This window comes from Alosa alosa, chromosome 4, assembly GCF_017589495.1.
Source record: "Alosa alosa isolate M-15738 ecotype Scorff River chromosome 4, AALO_Geno_1.1, whole genome shotgun sequence".
Classification (NCBI taxonomy): domain Eukaryota; kingdom Metazoa; phylum Chordata; class Actinopteri; order Clupeiformes; family Clupeidae; genus Alosa; species Alosa alosa.
Window position 1 is genome coordinate 17,363,273 of NC_063192.1, and position 18,467 is coordinate 17,381,739.

The following is an 18,467-nucleotide window of genomic DNA, read 5'->3' on the forward strand; positions in this document are numbered from 1 at the left end:
TGGACGCAGTGCTCGCCAATACAAACTTGATCAAAAGGACCATGACAAAATTATGCCACTGCTTCCACAATTTCTTGGATAAAAGTTAAAGACACTATTCAATTAAATTTTCAATTCAATTTTATTTGGAGAGTGACAGCGGCAAGGAAAAACTCTTACACTATGTAACATTCTTGTTATTTAGTTCTTTAAAAGTTTGATGGCGGGTCTCTTTCATGGGAGATAAGGGGTTAATCCATGACCGTCTCAGTATTTAATTGTTTGCCATCACTGAGCATAATACTAAGTTATTTCCACTATTTTCATGCTTTATCAACACTAAATTCTCCCTGATCTACATTCCAGACTTCTGGAAACAATGTCCAAAATGGTGCATTGTGAAGAATAAAATTCATATTATGGAGCTTCATAGTCAAAAATGTTATTTCATTAAAAGAAAGAACAAATATGTATCTTTATCTGGTATAAATCCCATTAGGATCATCAAGTGCCCACATGGTCATTTGGGGGTCCAAAAATGGGGTTCTAAGAGTCACCTCTGCCGGAGAGGGTTTTTGGACCCCCATAAAACCCCCGCCAGTGGTACCATACCCTTCAAATTCATTTTGGCAAGAGCAAGGTTCCCACATATAACAAATAATCCTGTTTAGAATAAATATGATCATTAATTGTGGTGCTAAGGCCACCCAAAAAGTGAAAAATCACACATGCTGTCAACATTTTTTAGTAAGGAATGTTGATTCTGCCTCCAGAATTGTGTAGTACAGACTACAATGAACTACCACACCAGTTTCCAGCCTCCTACCACTTTTAGAACAGACGTTATGGGCTTCCAAAAATGGCAAAAGATGAAATGTGAAATTCCAATGTGTCAATTACGGCCGTGGCACCCAAAATTCAAATGGACGCCACGGGCAAACCGTTTGAGATATTGACCTGAAACTTCAGATTCCCTCGTTTGGTAACATAAGGCATATTTTCACCACTTTACCATGTACATGATACCCCAATTTTGGCTGTTTTCACTTGGAATGACCCATATTCCATTTTAGCCATGTGGGGCTACAACCTTACCATCAAGTTGCATGTAGATTGGTGAAGTATATGACATTGTGGACCAACAAGGGGAAAAAAGTGGATGAGTGAAGAGAAAGTCAAATTTTGACAAACACCATGGGACTGCCAACGCTGGTTCTAGGGTGGTCATAATAAATAGTTAACAAAGCTAAACGTGGACTGTGCTTTAGCAGCAGTGCTTGATCATCGGGTTGTAATCTGGGTGTTGGCTAGGAACGATGACTTTCGCAACAGAGATCACCTTCCTGTTTCAGTTTATGACGTTTTAGGGAACCAGCTGTGTTATGATAGATGGCCATTGAAAGGCCAACTTATGTCTGTTGTATTCAGATACTGGCGAGTGATCCTGTGTTAATCTATTGTTGACAAGTAAATGTCTTCATTGTTCATATGAAAATATGTCAGTTTGATGCTAGTGTAGCAGATTGTAAAGTCTTAGGCTACCAACCATGTCTCCAACTCTGGTTTCATTAATGTTGAGTAAGAGGTGTCATTGCACTCAACTAAGATTGCTGCCCTTTTACTTTACGTGAGGAAATGTGTTGTGTGTTCTCAGTGTGAAACACGGAACTGGCTTCAGAGCTGACACAGACAGATAGCTGTTGTGTGGCAGCCTAGTTGGTGAGTGAAGTTGGTGTAGATGGCGATAGGGTCTGTGGCTGCACTGTTGTGGAATGGAAACCAGTCGACTGATCAGATGCTCTGTGGGTTCCTCTCAGCTTAGAGTCTGACCAGATTCCCACCTGACTGGAGGAGGGGTTTGACTGTGCTCCTTCAGGCTGTGTTTCTGTGTCTGTAAGTGTGAGAGTGTGTGTGTGAGTGAGAGAAATTTTCCGCATGATCATCCCCATGTCTATCAGTAAAACCCACACATTGCTATAAATATAGGCCAGTGAGCCAGCAGGGCTTTAGAACTAAACTGTGAATTCTCTCAGTCTTCAAAATATAAGCTGCTGCTGACGACTCTAAATCGCAGGCTGGTGGAGTCTCTGTGTGGATGTCCCCGTCACTGAATAATGGAGCACGCACTGCACTGCATTGATGGGATGTGATGCGAGCTGTCTGGCCAAACGGCAATGTATATATCGGGCATTTTTTTAGGATTGTTAGCTACATGCAATCTATGTAGTAATGCTGTGTATAAATAAGCCACCCATCCTCCTTGTCTGCCAGTCGGCTGGTGCTCTTTCAGCTCTTTGCTGGAGAGCAGCAAGTCCCTAGGTGGTGACATCAGGCCAACCTTTCATCTTCATGGCATTTAATCACCCATAATGAGAATCAGGACTTCAAATAGAAAGACTCCTGTCTTTGTTCATGCCGGGCTCATGATGTTTGAGGGAGGAATTGAAAAATTCTATTCAGCGTGTCCCGCTCCGAGATCTGTGATTGGTCAGTTGAGCGATGCGACTTGATTTGGTTCTATTATTGGCCTTGGAGGTGACGGCAATGCTCTTTTCTTTCCTTTTCTCAGGTGCTGGAGAGTCGGGGAAGAGCACAATAGTGAAACAGATGAAGTAAGTTATTTTGAGCAATGACCTAACCACAGCTTTACAGCTGCATCAGCAGCTGCTTCACTTCAAAGACCTCTAGAATCTCAATATGAGAGTTCAAGACACAACCAACCAGCCTCAGTCGATCAGTGAAATTTCAAATATTTTAACCAGAGATTATCTTAAAATGTACTCGGTGATTACAAATATCCAAAAGGAAGCATTTTTTCTGCATTAGTATTTAGGCTAAAACACTTCAAACTATGAGAGTTTTTATCCTGATCCTGTTCCTTTTGTCTTTCAAGGATTATTCATGAAGACGGTTACTCAGAGGACGAGTGTAAGCAGTACAAGGTGGTTGTGTACAGCAATACCATCCAGTCCATCATTGCCATCATCAGGGCCATGGGACGGCTGAAGATCGACTTTGGAGACCCCGCCAGAGCAGTAGGTGTCTCAGTCAGAGATTGACCTTTGACCTTAGAAAGCATGTTCAGAAAAAGCGGAATCAGAAATCACCACAGGCATGTTTACCCCCATACTGAGCAGTTTTCTACAGGAAGGAAGACGAGCTACTCCATCAGGCCTTTAAGCTGAATAATGCAAAGTGTCTGAAGCCCTAACACGTTTACCCAATCACATATTTCTGTGTCTCTCATGGTCACACGTTTCTCTGACTTTGTTATCATTGCACTTCTCCTGTCTTTCCAGGACGATGCAAGGCAGCTGTTTGTGTTAGCCGGCTCCGCTGAGGAAGGGGTAATGACTGCGGAGCTGGCCGGCGTCATCCGCAGGCTGTGGAAGGATGGTGGCGTCCAGAACTGCTTCGGCCGTTCCAGAGAGTACCAGCTCAACGACTCAGCGTCCTAGTAAGACCCAAGGCAGGACGCCCCAGTGTGGGTCAGCAGGGTCCATGAGACAGTCATCTGCTGGGAAACCAATGGAGGCTGGTCTGTGTAGTTTACTTGGTAGCTGACAGAGCTCCAGTGCTGTGGTTTATGGTTTTGGGGTGGGGCTTTGGAGAAGAACAAGATTGATCTTGCATTCTTAGTTCAGGCTTAAACTTGTCAAGAATGTTTTACCCCACTTGGAGGAGTGTCACTGAAAAGGATATCTGTTTTTAGTCGGATCATCTGTTGAGTGATGAAATTCTAAACCTGTATACAACAGAGAATTAGACTCATTGGTTTACATTGTGGGATTATTCAGTGAAATTTGGTGTTTGTACAATGCCTTATGGGAAAGGGAAAGTCAATGGCCTTTTCCCAGTCTTTCATATGTGACCACATGGCATTTAGACAAGATGGGAGGGGATGGGGCTCTGCTGTCGCAAATGTGTGTGAGAGGGCAGGGTAAGGCAAGTGAGTGGAGATGGGAGGTGGGGGCTGTTATTTAGGAAACAGAGGAGGCGTGCTGGGCTGCCACTTGGCCGGCCCAACGAGTCGCGGCTCACCCCGCCATGTTTACACTCAACCTGGGAGATATAGAAAAATATCAACCCATATTTCCATCACAGTCCCAGAGTCATTTTTCAGGCTTCACCATCATGGTTATTGAATGTGGCAATCAGATTTAGATTCAGATACGTCACATACACACGTGTGTACAACGGGTAGTGAAATGTAAGCCTGGTTAACTCCATGACTGTAAAATGGAAAATAATATAAATTAAACGGATAAAAGATTAAAAGCAGTAGTTATTAAAGATTAAAGCATGATTGTGATGTAGCCAATTCCACTGTGCCATGCTTGTAAAAACCTGTTTAGTTTATCAGTTACTTGCCAGCTGGTCATGCCTGTGCTTGGCCAGTAGATTTTAGATAACTTTAATGGCTATGTGTTCTGAAACACACTCTCTCTTGTAGTTACCTGAATGACCTGGACAGGATATCTCAGCAGAATTACATTCCTACTCAGCAAGATGTGTTGAGGACTCGAGTGAAGACCACCGGCATCGTTGAGACGCACTTCACTTTCAAGGAGCTGTACTTCAAGTGAGCATCCCCCTCATACGCATCCTTATCTTGAGTCCCTCAAGGGTTTGGGCTGAACTGCAGTAGTAGTGCTATACATCTCCTTTGTTCAAACATCACTCACAGCTGCACTCAAGCACCAGTCAAGCATATCAGCCATTCACAGAAATACAGATTCTTTGCTCTGACTTAAACAAATACTATCAATACAGAAGCAGCATCTGCCTTAGGATCACATGGGTGATGCCAGTTGGTTCAAGAGAGCTCAGAGGTTGGGCTGATTCTCAGTCTACATAAGTTATGCCAACGCAAATGCATGGAGATACGCAAGGAGGGTTTGCAAGTTTTAAACGTGAGTGCCATGTCATGTCTTTCTGATGAGGGCAAGACATCCATGTAGCTTGTGTAGACTTCGAAAGGGCTTCTCAATATGTGCATAAGCCTGGCGCTGTCAACTATGTCCACGTAGCTTTATATAGACTATAGACCGTTTCAATCTGTTCCTAAAGAGTTTCTGGTTAAAGCGTTCAACACCAACGCAAATACTTTGCGCAAATACTTAGCGTAATGTTCTACAAAATGTTGACTAAAACATGTTTTTAAAATGGTCTCCAAGTTACCATCAGCTCAGTGTTGTATTCCGTGCCACCGGAAATGCCTTAGGAACGCACCTGTTTGCTTATGCAATTGAAAGGGTCTATATAAGATGACCGTTCATCTACTCGCACTAGGATCTTGGTTTGGAGGGTTTGTTGTGATTGTTTTGGCAAAAAGTCACTGAATTGGTTGTTAGAATTGTGCTTAAAATTGTGGTGAATTGGAGTGTGTTACTGGAGAAATGTCTACAAATTGCCATCCCACCTGGACCATGTTAGGGTTTGTTGCTGCCAAAAGTGACGGAATATGCTAAGGGAATTCTAAAAAAATGTGGCTAATTTAAAAAATGTTATTTGGATGATAGAAGAAATTCCCTGGCATTGTTTTTGTGATAATATTGTAGTAATAACAGAAAATTGCAACCGGTAATTGTACTTGCGGGAAATCCTGAAGGGTCTGTTCATGGCCACCCAGCAGGGATCATCACAGTGGTTTCCTACATTTCCATATACAGTGCCTATAAAAAGTATTCACCCACCTTGGATATTTCTCCTTTTACTGCTTTTATAAATGGAATCTTGATCAATTAAAAAAAATCCCCTCTTTAATGTCAAAGTGAAAGCAGATTTCTACAAAGTAAAGTTAATCAATTCAAAATACAGATCTAGAAAAAATGAAGAGACCTCTGCACATTTTTCTGATGTCATCCTACGGTTACTGAGTGACATTCGAATGAGTTGACGGTCATATTCAAAATTAAGAGACCACTGGAAATTTGAATATGACCGTCAATATATAATGCAAACTAAGCCATTGAATAAACATCAACTTCAAGTCAGCATTTAGTGGATGCGCCTTTGGCCGCAATTATGGATCCTGCATGGATAGGTCTCAAATAGGCTCGCACATGTGGATACTGCAATGTTACTCCAATTTGTTGTAACAAAACTGCTTTGTAGGGCTGCAGCTATCAATTCTTTTTGGAATCGAGCGATTCTAGCGATTATTTCATCGAGTAATCGGATAAAAAATAATTTTGCATTATTAAGTGTAATTTATTAATATGCACACAACTAATGTCATGCTGTAAACTAGCCCTAGTCATTTCAAAGTAAATTAATATAGTATATTAATAATCTGTTTTTTGTAGATTTGTGCATCTGCAGCATTTACCATTACCGGTACTACCAAATAACCTCCCTTAGAATTTTTTTTTTTTTTTTTTTGTAGTACAATGCAATTATACTACAGTAGTATTTTCATGTCCAAAGTACTGCATTTCTGCAGTAAAGTACAGTAGGCTATTATGCAGTACTATGTTCTTTCGTGTCATACTGTATTTCCAGTATAAGAACTGCAGTTTTGATACTTGAAGTAATACAGTTTTTTTTTTTTTTTTTTTTTTGTAAGGGCTATAATATTTAGGTCTGGGGTAGGCCTATTTGGTGAGGTAGCCTAACCCAGTGTTTGTCAAACTTTTTTTCTGGGGACCCACTTTTTAAAAATGACAGACTATCGTGACCCAACTGGTGACTGTGGTAGTTAACAAACTAGATCAGTGGTTCTCAAACTTTTTCTTTCATTCCCCACTTTGATCAAGGGGGCATTCTCGAGCCCCACCTGTCCCTCATCGTTCTAAGAAAGTGGTAGGTCAAGCTTAAAATTGTCAAATTTATTGAAATAATGACAAGTTATAAATATATCCTCTTCAACAGAGTTAAAATCAGCTGGTGCTGCAGATATAATATAAATAAATACATAACACACATATTTCTGTTTTCCAGCAACATATTAGGAATCATAGGCCACTTTACAGCATTGTACAATATATTCAATGAAATACCAACATGCTGCATTAAATGGATCCATAATCCAGTCATACTGAGCACTGCTGGTTGGGAAATATTTTTGAAATAAACTTTGCAGGGATGTGATGTAGGCCTACTGTTTAATACATGGGATCACAAGAGTGGCTCCCAATCAGACGTTTCAGCGATTTCGCTCAGAAATCTCAAAGGCATAATACTGTCGCGATCGAGGCGCCTGTCCCATAGCCTACTCAAGTGTTTTTGGTGACTGCAGTAATCTTATTTGCTAGGTGAGGTAGGTGCTTGTCTTTGTCTTGTAACTGGACTTAAACTGGATTTAACTCAAATGTATAGCTAAGATATATCAAATATATCGCTAAGATAGGCCAGCTTCGTCAAGAAATGTTCATTAGTGAACGGGCTTGCAGATTCAAACATTCGCTCTTCCTCCAAGAAGAGGCGACTCGGGACTCAAACAGCGACAGCACTTTACCTACGGGGAAAGCCACCTTGCCTCGCTGTGAAACAGTACAGCCTTTTGGTCAGCTACCATCTCTTTGCAAAGTGCGGAGAATAGACGCGCTTTTAAGGGCCGGGTTTTGATGAAATTCACCACTCTCACAACAACGTTCAAAATCTCATGTAGGTCGGGACTAAGCTGCCTTGACACGAGCGCTTCCCTGTGAATAACACAGTGCTACCTGGGCCCAGGCTACAGATAAAAAAATAAATAAAAAAAACTCCTGTTTTTCACGTCAGTTCGCGCCCCACCTGGCATGTCTCCGCGACCCACTACCCACAGTTTGAGAAACGCTGGCCTAACCTAACAGTGTGTATGTGTGTGCGTGTGCATGATGCGCGCACGAGAGAGCGAAGGAAAGAGACGAGATGAGTTTTTTTTGGTGTATTGCTTACAATTTTACATGAATTTGTTTACTACTTAACCCATTCGTGCTGGATGCTGCACGATGCAACATTCTATCTCCCGCCTGTTGCTGCAAAGCGCAACATTGACATTGAAAATGTATTCATGTGAATATTCAAATGAAAGATACGTTAAACTTAGCATATATCATCACAGGTAACAAGCTAATGTTGCTAATGTTAATTTAAAGCTAGTGTTGTGCTAATGCTGGGAACAGGCAGGGATGGGGAAAATACATCAGGATGTAAAGCTTCTTTTAATATCCCAACCATTTAACCTATTAAAAACCTGTGAATTCAAACACACTCAACACCTTACCTAGCCTGACAAGCCAGACCCACATCAAGATGTCTAGATTTCTAGGCTACACCTTACCATCTATTGATGTCATTGTGGTTCATTTTTTCTGTTAAAGATTGACATAGAGGCAATAGGACTGGTTGCCTTTGTCGGTGTCCTTTGCTCTGTAAACTTGCACAGGTAAACTTGCTCATCTTTACTTGCGTACAACTTTACACCAGGGCTTCACACCAGAGCTGACACTTCAGCCTTCACTGAAATACTGTGAGGTTTGTTGAACACAGCTGTTCTCACATTAGCTGATTACGATAAGCGTAAACCATTGTTGCCTAATTACCAATTATTCATTACACTTGTGTGTAGTATCTACTATTTTTTTTCAGTGTACCCACACTCCACACACATCTACATTACTGTATGTGTATATATATATATATATATATATATATATATATATATATATATATATATATATATATATATATATATATATATATATATATATATATATATAGATAGCACCAGCACCAATTAGAGGCTCCTTGCATCATTTTGTGCTTTTATGACGCCATCACATAGAGTATTTTGCAGTATTTTTAAAATACAAAAATACGTAAGGGATAATGTATTGTCCGCCGGTAATTATCAGAAAATAAGTCCCGACAGGGAGAACAGAACCCCGACGCGCAGCGGAGGCTATTTGCCAAAATGAGAAAAGAAACCTAACACAATGGGTCTTTAAAAATGATTTTGCTACCGTTTCGTGTCTTCCGCTGAGAAAATAAATAGTTCGCCACACAGATAGAACGGCCATATGATGACATACTTAGATTAATATTTCACCAGGTCCGAGGGCTAGATGTGTTAAGTAGCAGAAGATTAGTCTATACAATGTCCTAAATTGGAGACCCAATGTTAAAAAATTAAGCTAACTCCAGCATGAGTGTAGGGTTGGGTATCGTTTGGGTTTTATCCGATACCGGTGCTAAATCGATACTTTTAAAACGGTGCCGGTGCCTGAACCGGTACTTTGTTATTAAAATGTTTTAAATTAAAATGGTCTAAAGCATGAATTGCTTTTTTTTTTTATTGATAAGACAAATTTGAACATGAAATTGAACTGTTTTAGATATTCAATTCAATATGAATATTCAATTTACTATCAATAATACGAGTAATACATTTAAATGTGTTACATGTTTTGGGGGGCCACCCAAAATGAAGTGGCGGGCTGTAGTTTGGGGACCACTGGCATAGAGCAATGCAAAAGAGCAGAAGAATAAAATGAGTTTTTGTGCTGAAAACTGCACCAATTTGAAATCACGATGGTTAGAGGATGTTAAATATGTTCAATATCCCTAACGGAATACATGTCTTCGCCAAAAATGACAAAATACGATGTTATAATAATGCAAATGAACGGCAAACTTTGAACTAGAAAATGTAATTCCAGGGAATTACCATTGCATGCAAATGCAAAAAGCTGCTGTTTATAACATTATATTACTTACAGTATAATTATTCAGACTACATAGACTTACAGTATTCTTGAAAACCACTTACTTGGTTAGATGTTAGCTTAGAGTACTGTATATGACAGTAAAAATAAATTGTTAATTCAATATTGATCAACATTCTTTGTTTTAATACAGCAGTATGAACACTTATCAACCAATGTAAGCTTGAAGTAAAAAAAAAAAATCACAGTTGTTGAAACCAATTTTAAAGTTACCCAATCATGATTAGGGAGAAACCAGATGTCTACTGAATTTGCATTCTTACAGAACTTGATAATGCCAATCATATTATCCTAAGACAGATCTATTTATCAGTGGTAATTCTGAACTGGCAGCAAGAGCTAGAGGCCTCAGTTAATGGTATTAGCTCAAATTTGATGGTGATATCACGGAAGAATAAAAGAGTCAGCCCTTTAGATGATCAGTTTTAGACAGAACTTAGGTTAGAATCTTATTTTTCACACAGCACAGCTCGGGTCTAAAAACAGAGGCCTAACAGCACAGCTAAGTTTCACAGATGTCACAGCACAGGTATATGATTCAAAGGTATGAATGGTTGACAAATATGATTCACAGGTATACATATTCCATATAGTTAGTGAGTATAGTCCACACAACAATATAGTTCTCAGAATGTCTCAGTGTAGATCTCAGATAAGTCTCAGTATGGTTAAATGGTATGTGCACAGATATGTTGAGATATGGTCACATGTTTGTAAGAATGTATGTTAGTAGGTATGTTGCTAGCAACATTGTCAGAGATGTATGGTTGACAGGCACACACGTAATTTCATACACGGTCATCACCTCTGGTCTGGTCTGGAAGCTAAAAGGCAAAAGCAAATAAGTTTAACAGTTATACCAAAACAAGGAATGTCTGCAATTGTTCAATACAACTAAGGTATTTAAGTGAAGTTGTTACATAACATTAGGCTGACGCATTATAGGCTGACGCATTATAACCTAACGACTAACTTGGTAAACAGTTTAAGCTTTTTAAACAATTCTCTCAACAATTCTAGGACAATTAAATTCTAGGACAATTAAAAAAAAAGGTAGAGTAGGCCTACAATACAATTGATGTACCATCAAGCTACTGGTAGTTAAATACTAGCCTATAATATTAAATTGAAAACAAAGCAGAATTCTGTGTTTTATTGTTTTCAGTTTTAGTATAGGTGATGGCTAATCATATTTTTTTTAAAATATAAAACGTACACGTATAATGTATAACAGCTTAGAAAACTTTGCAGGCAAAGTTGTTGATAATCATATGAGTAAGGACGGATCATTCTGATAAGTATCTTGATAACCAACTATAACTTAAACAGCTTGCTAGGTCTGTCAGCCACATTTTTTCCTACAGATTAGATGTAGGCTACTACAACTGGAAAACTTGATTTACGTGCCAGGCTACACTTTAATTTATAGACCAGAACAATGCAGAAATGAGTAGGCCAAGTAAACATTGTAGCCTATGTTGACAACACAAACGTTATAGCTCAGTTTCTGTAGTGTGTTTTAACAAGACTTTAGTCGTATGGTCCATTTCCTAACAGTAGCCTATTCATGGCTTTCATAAGGTCCCTTTCCACAGGAGTATTAAAGGAATTATCCGGAGTAAAATGCACTTTAGATCAATTTACGGATGATTGGGAGTACATACGTTGAGTTGACATCAAAATCATGTAATTCGGATGTGTTTTGAGAAAGTTCGATTTTACCGTTTTTAGTCAAAACTCCTTAGCCTGATAGTGACCAGGGCATGTCATTTTGCTGCTACAAAACGCTATTTTTATACCTCTTTTACAGTTCCAAACAACATTACACTTACGTGGTAGTGAGTAGAGGGTCCCTAAAGCCAAACCGAAGTATCCCGAGGTCTTTATGTGGTCGTATAGAGAGTCCAGAATGAATTTCATCAAGCCAGTACCTTTCCGGAAATGTTGCTGCTGCAGCTGGCATCTTTTAGGGGAAAGTCTGTAGAAAATTGTCCCTTACAAGACCTTTGTAGGAGTAATTGAATGACGTCAAACGGTTCAGTGGTTTTAGTGTCATTAAACGTTGAATTTGGTGGAAGAATAATAATAATAAAAACAGATAATAATAAGAACAGTGATAATAGTCCATTGCATTTACATGCAATGCAAATATAGTCTGAAATGAGACGTTATTATCATTGAGACAACAAGGGTATACAAAAAAATCCGATTGTAGCTTACAGCAGCCGACTATAAGTTTATAACGTTGTGGACGGCCACCAAGCGTCTTCTGCCCCACGGCTAGTTTTGTTGGTTAACGGGAAACCCATATATATCCCCCCCAGAACACTATTATGTCAATTGTAGCAAACAACATGAACTATTGGGGAAAAAAAAAATATTGTAACAAAGTTCTTAATTTGTGATTCTTCAGATTGCATTGCAGTAGACAACATAATTTATCTTACAACAGGTTTTGATACTGTACAGTATGGATGGTAGCTACAGGACATGCTTTGAATTCATAATATTTAACAATACAGTGCTAGGGACAGATCAGATAGCCAGAGACTTGAGACTTGACTTTGACTCATGACAAAAGACTTGAGAGTTGACTTGAACTTGCCCCTCAAAGACTTAAGACTTGATTTGGACTAACTCAAAGACTTGAGACTCGAGCTCGACTTGGACTTCCAAAAAATGACTTGTGAACATCTCTGCTTAAAATCATATCGACTCACGACACTAGGCTACAGCCGCTACAAATACCATACGTTCTAACTAGCTAATACATAAACTAACAGCAATGTTTACGTTTCCTTGTGTCGGCTATGCTTGGTGAGTGAGCTGGTGTTAACAACTGGATGCTTTCGGCTCAAATGTTGAATTATTGTTGACGTGTTGTTGTGGTATGTCAGTTCTGCTTTGCAGTGGACACATTGTCTTCTTTTGTAAGTTTGAAATGATCCCAAAACTTTGGACATTCTCTTCTCATTCACTTTGGTCTCATCAGGGCAAACTTTAGTCAAGATTTAATAAGAGCTTTGCCACTCACCCACAGAGCTGTGACTGGTGAAGAACTTGGGCAAAAGTTATTGTACGCATAGTTTCTCCCATTTCAGCTGCTGAAGCTTTTGTTCTTCAGAGTGATCATATGGTGCCCTGGTGGCCTACCCCACCACTATTCTTCTTGAACGGTCACAATTGTTTTTGTGTCCCCCTCATTTATGCTTTTCAATAACTAGGGATGCACGATGACATCGGCCCGACATCGGTATCTGCAGATAAAAGCTTCATAACTTGATTATCGGCATCGGCCGATATGGATATTTCTGCCGATGTGCCTGGCCGATAAGGTGACCTGTTAATTATGCGCACACGAAGCAAATGTTTACATTACTATGCGCACCAACAACATACTTCAACATGTTGGCTGTGTGGCAGTATTTCCAAATTCTGGAAACTGTTAACAAATTGCTATTTGCAGTGCTTGTAAAGTACCAGTGATGCGAGGAGGGGTAAAACGATACTCTTTTAACATTACCAATTTAATTACACATCTTAAGAGCCAGCATCCTGAACTCTACAAAGCACTAAGCCAGAAAAAAGAGCACAAGCTAAAACCGTGACGACGCATTGCTAAGCTTTTGTTTACAATGCCAATCAGTTTCTAAAGTCTGTAACGTTAGCTAACGTTAGAAAGCTAGTGTTAGTTTCATGAAGTCCAGAATGAAGGCTAGCTGTAAAGTTACTAGCCTACGTGTTGTAGGTCTCATTCATTTTACTCTACAGAGTGACATTTTAAGTGTAGGGCCTACAGGGTTACAGCTGCATTTCTGTTCATTTGAGAACAATGTGTCATATTGTCAACAACACAGTTCTTGGGGAACTGTCTTGTAGGCTACTGTTCAAGTATGACATTTACATGTTAATGTGAAATAGGCTACTTAATAAATGTGCCATATTTGAAATAATTTAAATATTTTTCATGAGTGAATGTCTATTTCTAAAATGATACAGGGTTGAATCAAAGTAAAGTTTTTAATGTCCCGTATCGGCAGCAAGTAGCCTACACTATCATAATAAAAGGTTAATTGTAATCGGCCAAAATGAGCTTGTAAATATCTGCATATCGGATATCGGCTAAAATTCAATATCGTGCATCTCTATCAATAACCTTTTCTCTGAGTTGTTTGGAGTGTTCTTTTATCTTCATGGTGGAATTATAGCCAGGAATACTAATTGAACAGAGACTGGACCTTCCAGACACAGGTGTCTTTATATTATTAAACTATACAGATTCACTGCACTCAGGCGATCTCCGTTTCACCGCTGTTGATTTAGGTCAGTCACTTTAAAGGGGGGTGAATATTGCTATATATACAATTGCTTATTTTGCATTATATATTTTTAATTAATTAACATTTTGTAGAAATATGCTTTCACTTTGACGTTAAAGTGGGGATTTTTGTAAATTGTTGTAAAAAAGGCCAAATTAACTTGATCAAGATTCCATTTCTAAAAGCAGTAAATGGGGAAATATCAAAGGAGGTGAATGCTTTTTAAAGCCACTGTATATGCATGCGAACAGGAACTTCTTGACACTGAAACTTTTCAAAATGCTTTAGATACATGACATATTACAATTGGCCACAAATTGCTTTTTCCTTCCCCCTGCTATTTTGATAATAAATTGATTGTTTATTTTAGCAGGAGGGGAGCCACATAGAGAATATTTAGTTTCTAGTTTCTGTTTAGTTTCCAAGTGCTGTGTGGTGGTACTCAGAAATGCACCTCGCATGGCACACAAAGCCATATGTTATTACAGGGCCGGCTGTGTTCTGGTGGAATAAGAGCACCCAGCTGGCCTGCATCTGTGAGTGGTGTGGCGCGTCACGTCAGCAGCCCGATAACTGGTTCTGGTGCTTCTGTTTGAACACAGGATGTTTGATGTGGGCGGCCAGCGCTCGGAGCGGAAGAAATGGATCCACTGCTTCGAGGGCGTCACCGCTATCATTTTCTGTGTTGCGCTCAGCGATTATGACCTGGTCCTGGCCGAGGATGAGGAGATGGTGAGCCGAATTCTGTGTGTGTGTGTGTGTGTGTGTGTGTGCGTGCGCACACAAGAGAGAGATATTTCACATGAAATCTGGACCTGCCCCTTAAATCTTGCTGACATCATTGTATGACCCCCTGTTTTGTGTGTGCATGAAATTCCACAGCTGTCTCATCATTATTGAAAATGTCCCTTGTGATTTTCATTTTTTGTTATATTGGTAACCTTTAAGTCTACCATGTACATGCTGCAGTAGTGACAATGATCTGTCTCTACAGAATCGTATGCATGAAAGCATGAAGCTTTTTGACAGCATCTGCAACAACAAGTGGTTTATAGACACCTCAATCATCCTCTTCCTCAACAAGAAGGACCTGTTTGAGGAGAAAATCCAGAAGAGTCCCCTAACCATCTGCTACCCTGAGTATTCTGGTGAGGGGAAATTGGCACACTAGAGCAACAGTGCCTTTAATAGATGATTTCCTGTAACCCGTGACTGAAGCAATTTATCACGGTCTCATGGTTTTATATAACTGGTCGATTGCCCCGCTGATAACTAGCATTGTTACACTTTCTTTCTGGGCCTTTGGAAAGAAGGGCCTCTGTGGTTCAGCTGGTGTGAACTGATGATACTCTTCCTACTGCTCTAGTTTTGTTGGCCTGCTGTCAATCATAACACAGTCCTGCCTTCACAGACTGGAAACCTGCCACCTATCTGTTTAAGTGTAGTTGTACACCTATGTAAACTGTCATGATTTAAGCACACACTTCTTACTGTCTGGAGAACCAGTTTTGAGACAAACCAGAAGATTAAGCAAACGCATGCAGTCACTTTGTACCAGATTTTATTACCATAGATAGAGTCCCCTAGACATCTGTTTAGGTTGCTTTAACAGTGCATTCTTAAATTCTAGTGCATCTTAGGAATGCCCTTATCATGCCTACATAAAATGTCAACATGAGAATACTGACCACAGAGATCCAGTCTGGCTCTTAGAAAATAGGTCATCACTGAAGCGACAGACAAAAAAAACAATTGGACATTGTTTAGAGTGCGAACTGTGTGAACACAGCTAAAGTTTCTTCGTTCTGCATTCAGGCTCCAACACATATGAGGAGGCTGCTGCGTACATCCAGTGCCAGTTTGAGGACCTGAACCGGAGGAAAGACACTAAAGAGATCTACACACATTTCACTTGTGCCACTGACACCAAGAATGTCCAGTTTGTGTTTGATGCGGTCACAGATGTCATTATTAAACACAACCTGAAGGAATGTGGTCTTTACTAAACCAGTGACAACTCAGGTTCGGCACATAGTATTATCATTTTACTTATAAAGACATATCTGTTCAGCATATACTTAATTAATTAAGTGGTTCTTATGAGTTAATGCTTTGTTTATTTTCATTAGGCTATTGATCATTGTTATTGCATTGATATTATTGTTCATTATTGTTATTTTCCTTAATGCAGTCTTACCAACATTTTAAAACTGTTCACTGTTATTTTTTTAACTATTGTATTGTTTTTATTTGTAAGTCGCTTTGGACAAAAGTGTCTGCTAAATCATATAACCATAACCATACTTAGCTGGAGCGTACCCTCAGTTGTGTCCTAATCTCCTCCCCCCTCGTTTCTTGCAGTGGTTGGCGCGACTGCAGCATGGAGAATGAGATGGATTTCAGCAGAGCTCTCTTCAAAGGACAGCCAAGTCTTTGTGAAGTGGAGCTAGGTAGAGACAGTTATGAGACTGCACTCAGACACAGCTGTACAACTGATTTTCATGTGTGAGACTGCCTTTTTGTACTCTCCCTCCACCTGTAGCAATATAAGTGTTCTTTTTTAAAGATTCCCTTTTTTGTATTTATCGTGCCATCAAGCATTTCAGCAAACAAATATGTATGGAATTTTGGTACTTGTCATCATTAGTTAATCGTCACATAGTCCTATACTCTCTGCAGAATCAGGCTATACTATGCACGGGATTACTACAAAAGAAATGGTTTCATCTCAGTTTTCACATTTTTTAGTTGTTTTAATTATGTTTTAGTCAAGTTGTTGAGGTAACGCATAACCTTTTTGACATAAATACCATGCCTGTACAATGCAGTCAGTGTAACTGTTACTTTTCACAATGATTCACAATGTTCCACATTTGATAAATTATTAATGATTTTAAAAGTAATATTATGGAAAATGAATCTGTCTCCTCCTGTGAGATTGTCGGTAGAATTGCTCTACCTTATGAAAGGATTATGAAATGTGATGCCTGTTTTGTGCGATTTCACTTTCAAAGTAGATTTAATAGCTTTGATAATCTACAGGGATGATACAGGTTCTGGAATTTTCTTTATTTCACTAACCAAAAATGGACCATTTTATATTAGACAATATTTTTTGATTGTGGGTAGCCACTACAGTTTCATTTGTATAGTGTGAATTATTACCAGTTCAAAGAGTCTTTGTGATGGTCCTGCCACACATGGCTCCTTAGCTCTTACAACTCTTTGTAATAACTTTTTTTATGAAAGTAACCTTGACCTAGTCATGTGGAATTTAAATGCTTGATATTTGTTGACTTGTAAAAGAGGGCCTTTCTTTCTTAGATGTTCTTTCTTTAATCCTGTGGATTCAGTTGATACAAAAATTATATCTGACCAAACAAGATGGAAGTTGCAATTAAACATTAATCTACATGGGAAGAACTGTTACATTGTTGAATGCCCTTGAGCCCTCTAGCATGCCTTATTTCTTTGTACAGATGTTCTGCCAGATACCTAATGACAGTTTGTGGGTTTGAGACTAGTCCGCTCCTCTAAAACAGCCTGAACATTCCAGAGGGGAGTTTCATGACATGGCTGGTACTATTTAACTTTGTCCAGATAAATCGCTTTGTCTTAACATTGTTAGATAATGCCACTAAGAATTCAATTTTGTTTATTTTTTTAGCTTAAAAATATTAGATTGAAGAGTGCTTTTATTCCTTTTTGAGAATTGACCACTAATATCTATTAAAGCACTGCATCACAGTTTTGACTCTGCCTGTTCTTACTGATCACATTTTCTCCCACAGTTTGCTAGCTAAATGTGGTCATCCATCTGAAGCCGGAAACTGGTTGTGTGTTGTAATGCCATAGATGATTTCTTCTGAGTTTTTGATATCCAAGTGTGATTGATTTTCAACTGAATGTTCCAAGCCCGTCTTCTTGTTATCATCTTTTGTGTCTGTGGTGATGCATCTTCTCAAACTCGGTGAGTAATCATTGTAATTAATGCCATTCTTGTTGAGTCTGTGGATTATGCTTAGGCCATATTCCACTGCAGGAACTCGGGCGGCCTTTTAAGGGAGACCCGCACCATTATCTATGTTCCGATAGCGGAATCTGCCTCTGGAGGAGCTCTTTCAGACTTGTTTTCGAGGTGGAATAAGGGCCTACTCTGGGGTAGGTACTTCTGTCCAGTCCTGAAATTGCTGGAGTTTGCTCTTAAAGATGGTTGATCTGTATTAGTTTAATCCAACAGGAGTGGAAGATGACAAGCAACATTTCTAAAACCAGCAAGAATATAGAACATAGTTTATATAGTCTATACAGCAAAATAAATGACCGCTTGCATAGTTGCCTTGTTGACATGTGCTGCTAAACAGAAAGACTGAAAAGGGCGATTAGGGGTCCATTATGTAAACATTCACAACCTGGGAAGGTCTCAGAGGTCCTGCAATGGAGAACTGCCTATTATTAG

The 18,467-nt window shown here is 39.3% G+C and overlaps 1 protein-coding gene across 2 annotated transcripts in view; it reads left to right on the forward strand.

Annotated features, from left to right (window-relative positions):
* The window catches only part of gnai3 (guanine nucleotide binding protein (G protein), alpha inhibiting activity polypeptide 3), a 32,081-nt gene extending 14,326 nt beyond the window's left edge, over positions 1–17,755 (forward strand). For both annotated transcript variants that reach the window (XM_048242105.1, XM_048242104.1), the window contains exons 2-9: positions 2,549–2,591; positions 2,873–3,014; positions 3,279–3,436; positions 4,433–4,561; positions 14,611–14,740; positions 15,003–15,156; positions 15,824–16,030; positions 16,370–17,755. In XM_048242105.1, coding sequence (XP_048098062.1) covers positions 2,587–2,591; positions 2,873–3,014; positions 3,279–3,436; positions 4,433–4,561; positions 14,611–14,740; positions 15,003–15,156; positions 15,824–16,014 — 909 coding nt within the window. In that variant the 5' untranslated portion in view covers positions 2,549–2,586 and the 3' untranslated portion in view covers positions 16,015–16,030; positions 16,370–17,755. The remainder of the gene's footprint in view (positions 1–2,548; positions 2,592–2,872; positions 3,015–3,278; positions 3,437–4,432; positions 4,562–14,610; positions 14,741–15,002; positions 15,157–15,823; positions 16,031–16,369) is intronic.
* The last annotated feature ends 712 nt before the right edge of the window (positions 17,756–18,467 follow it).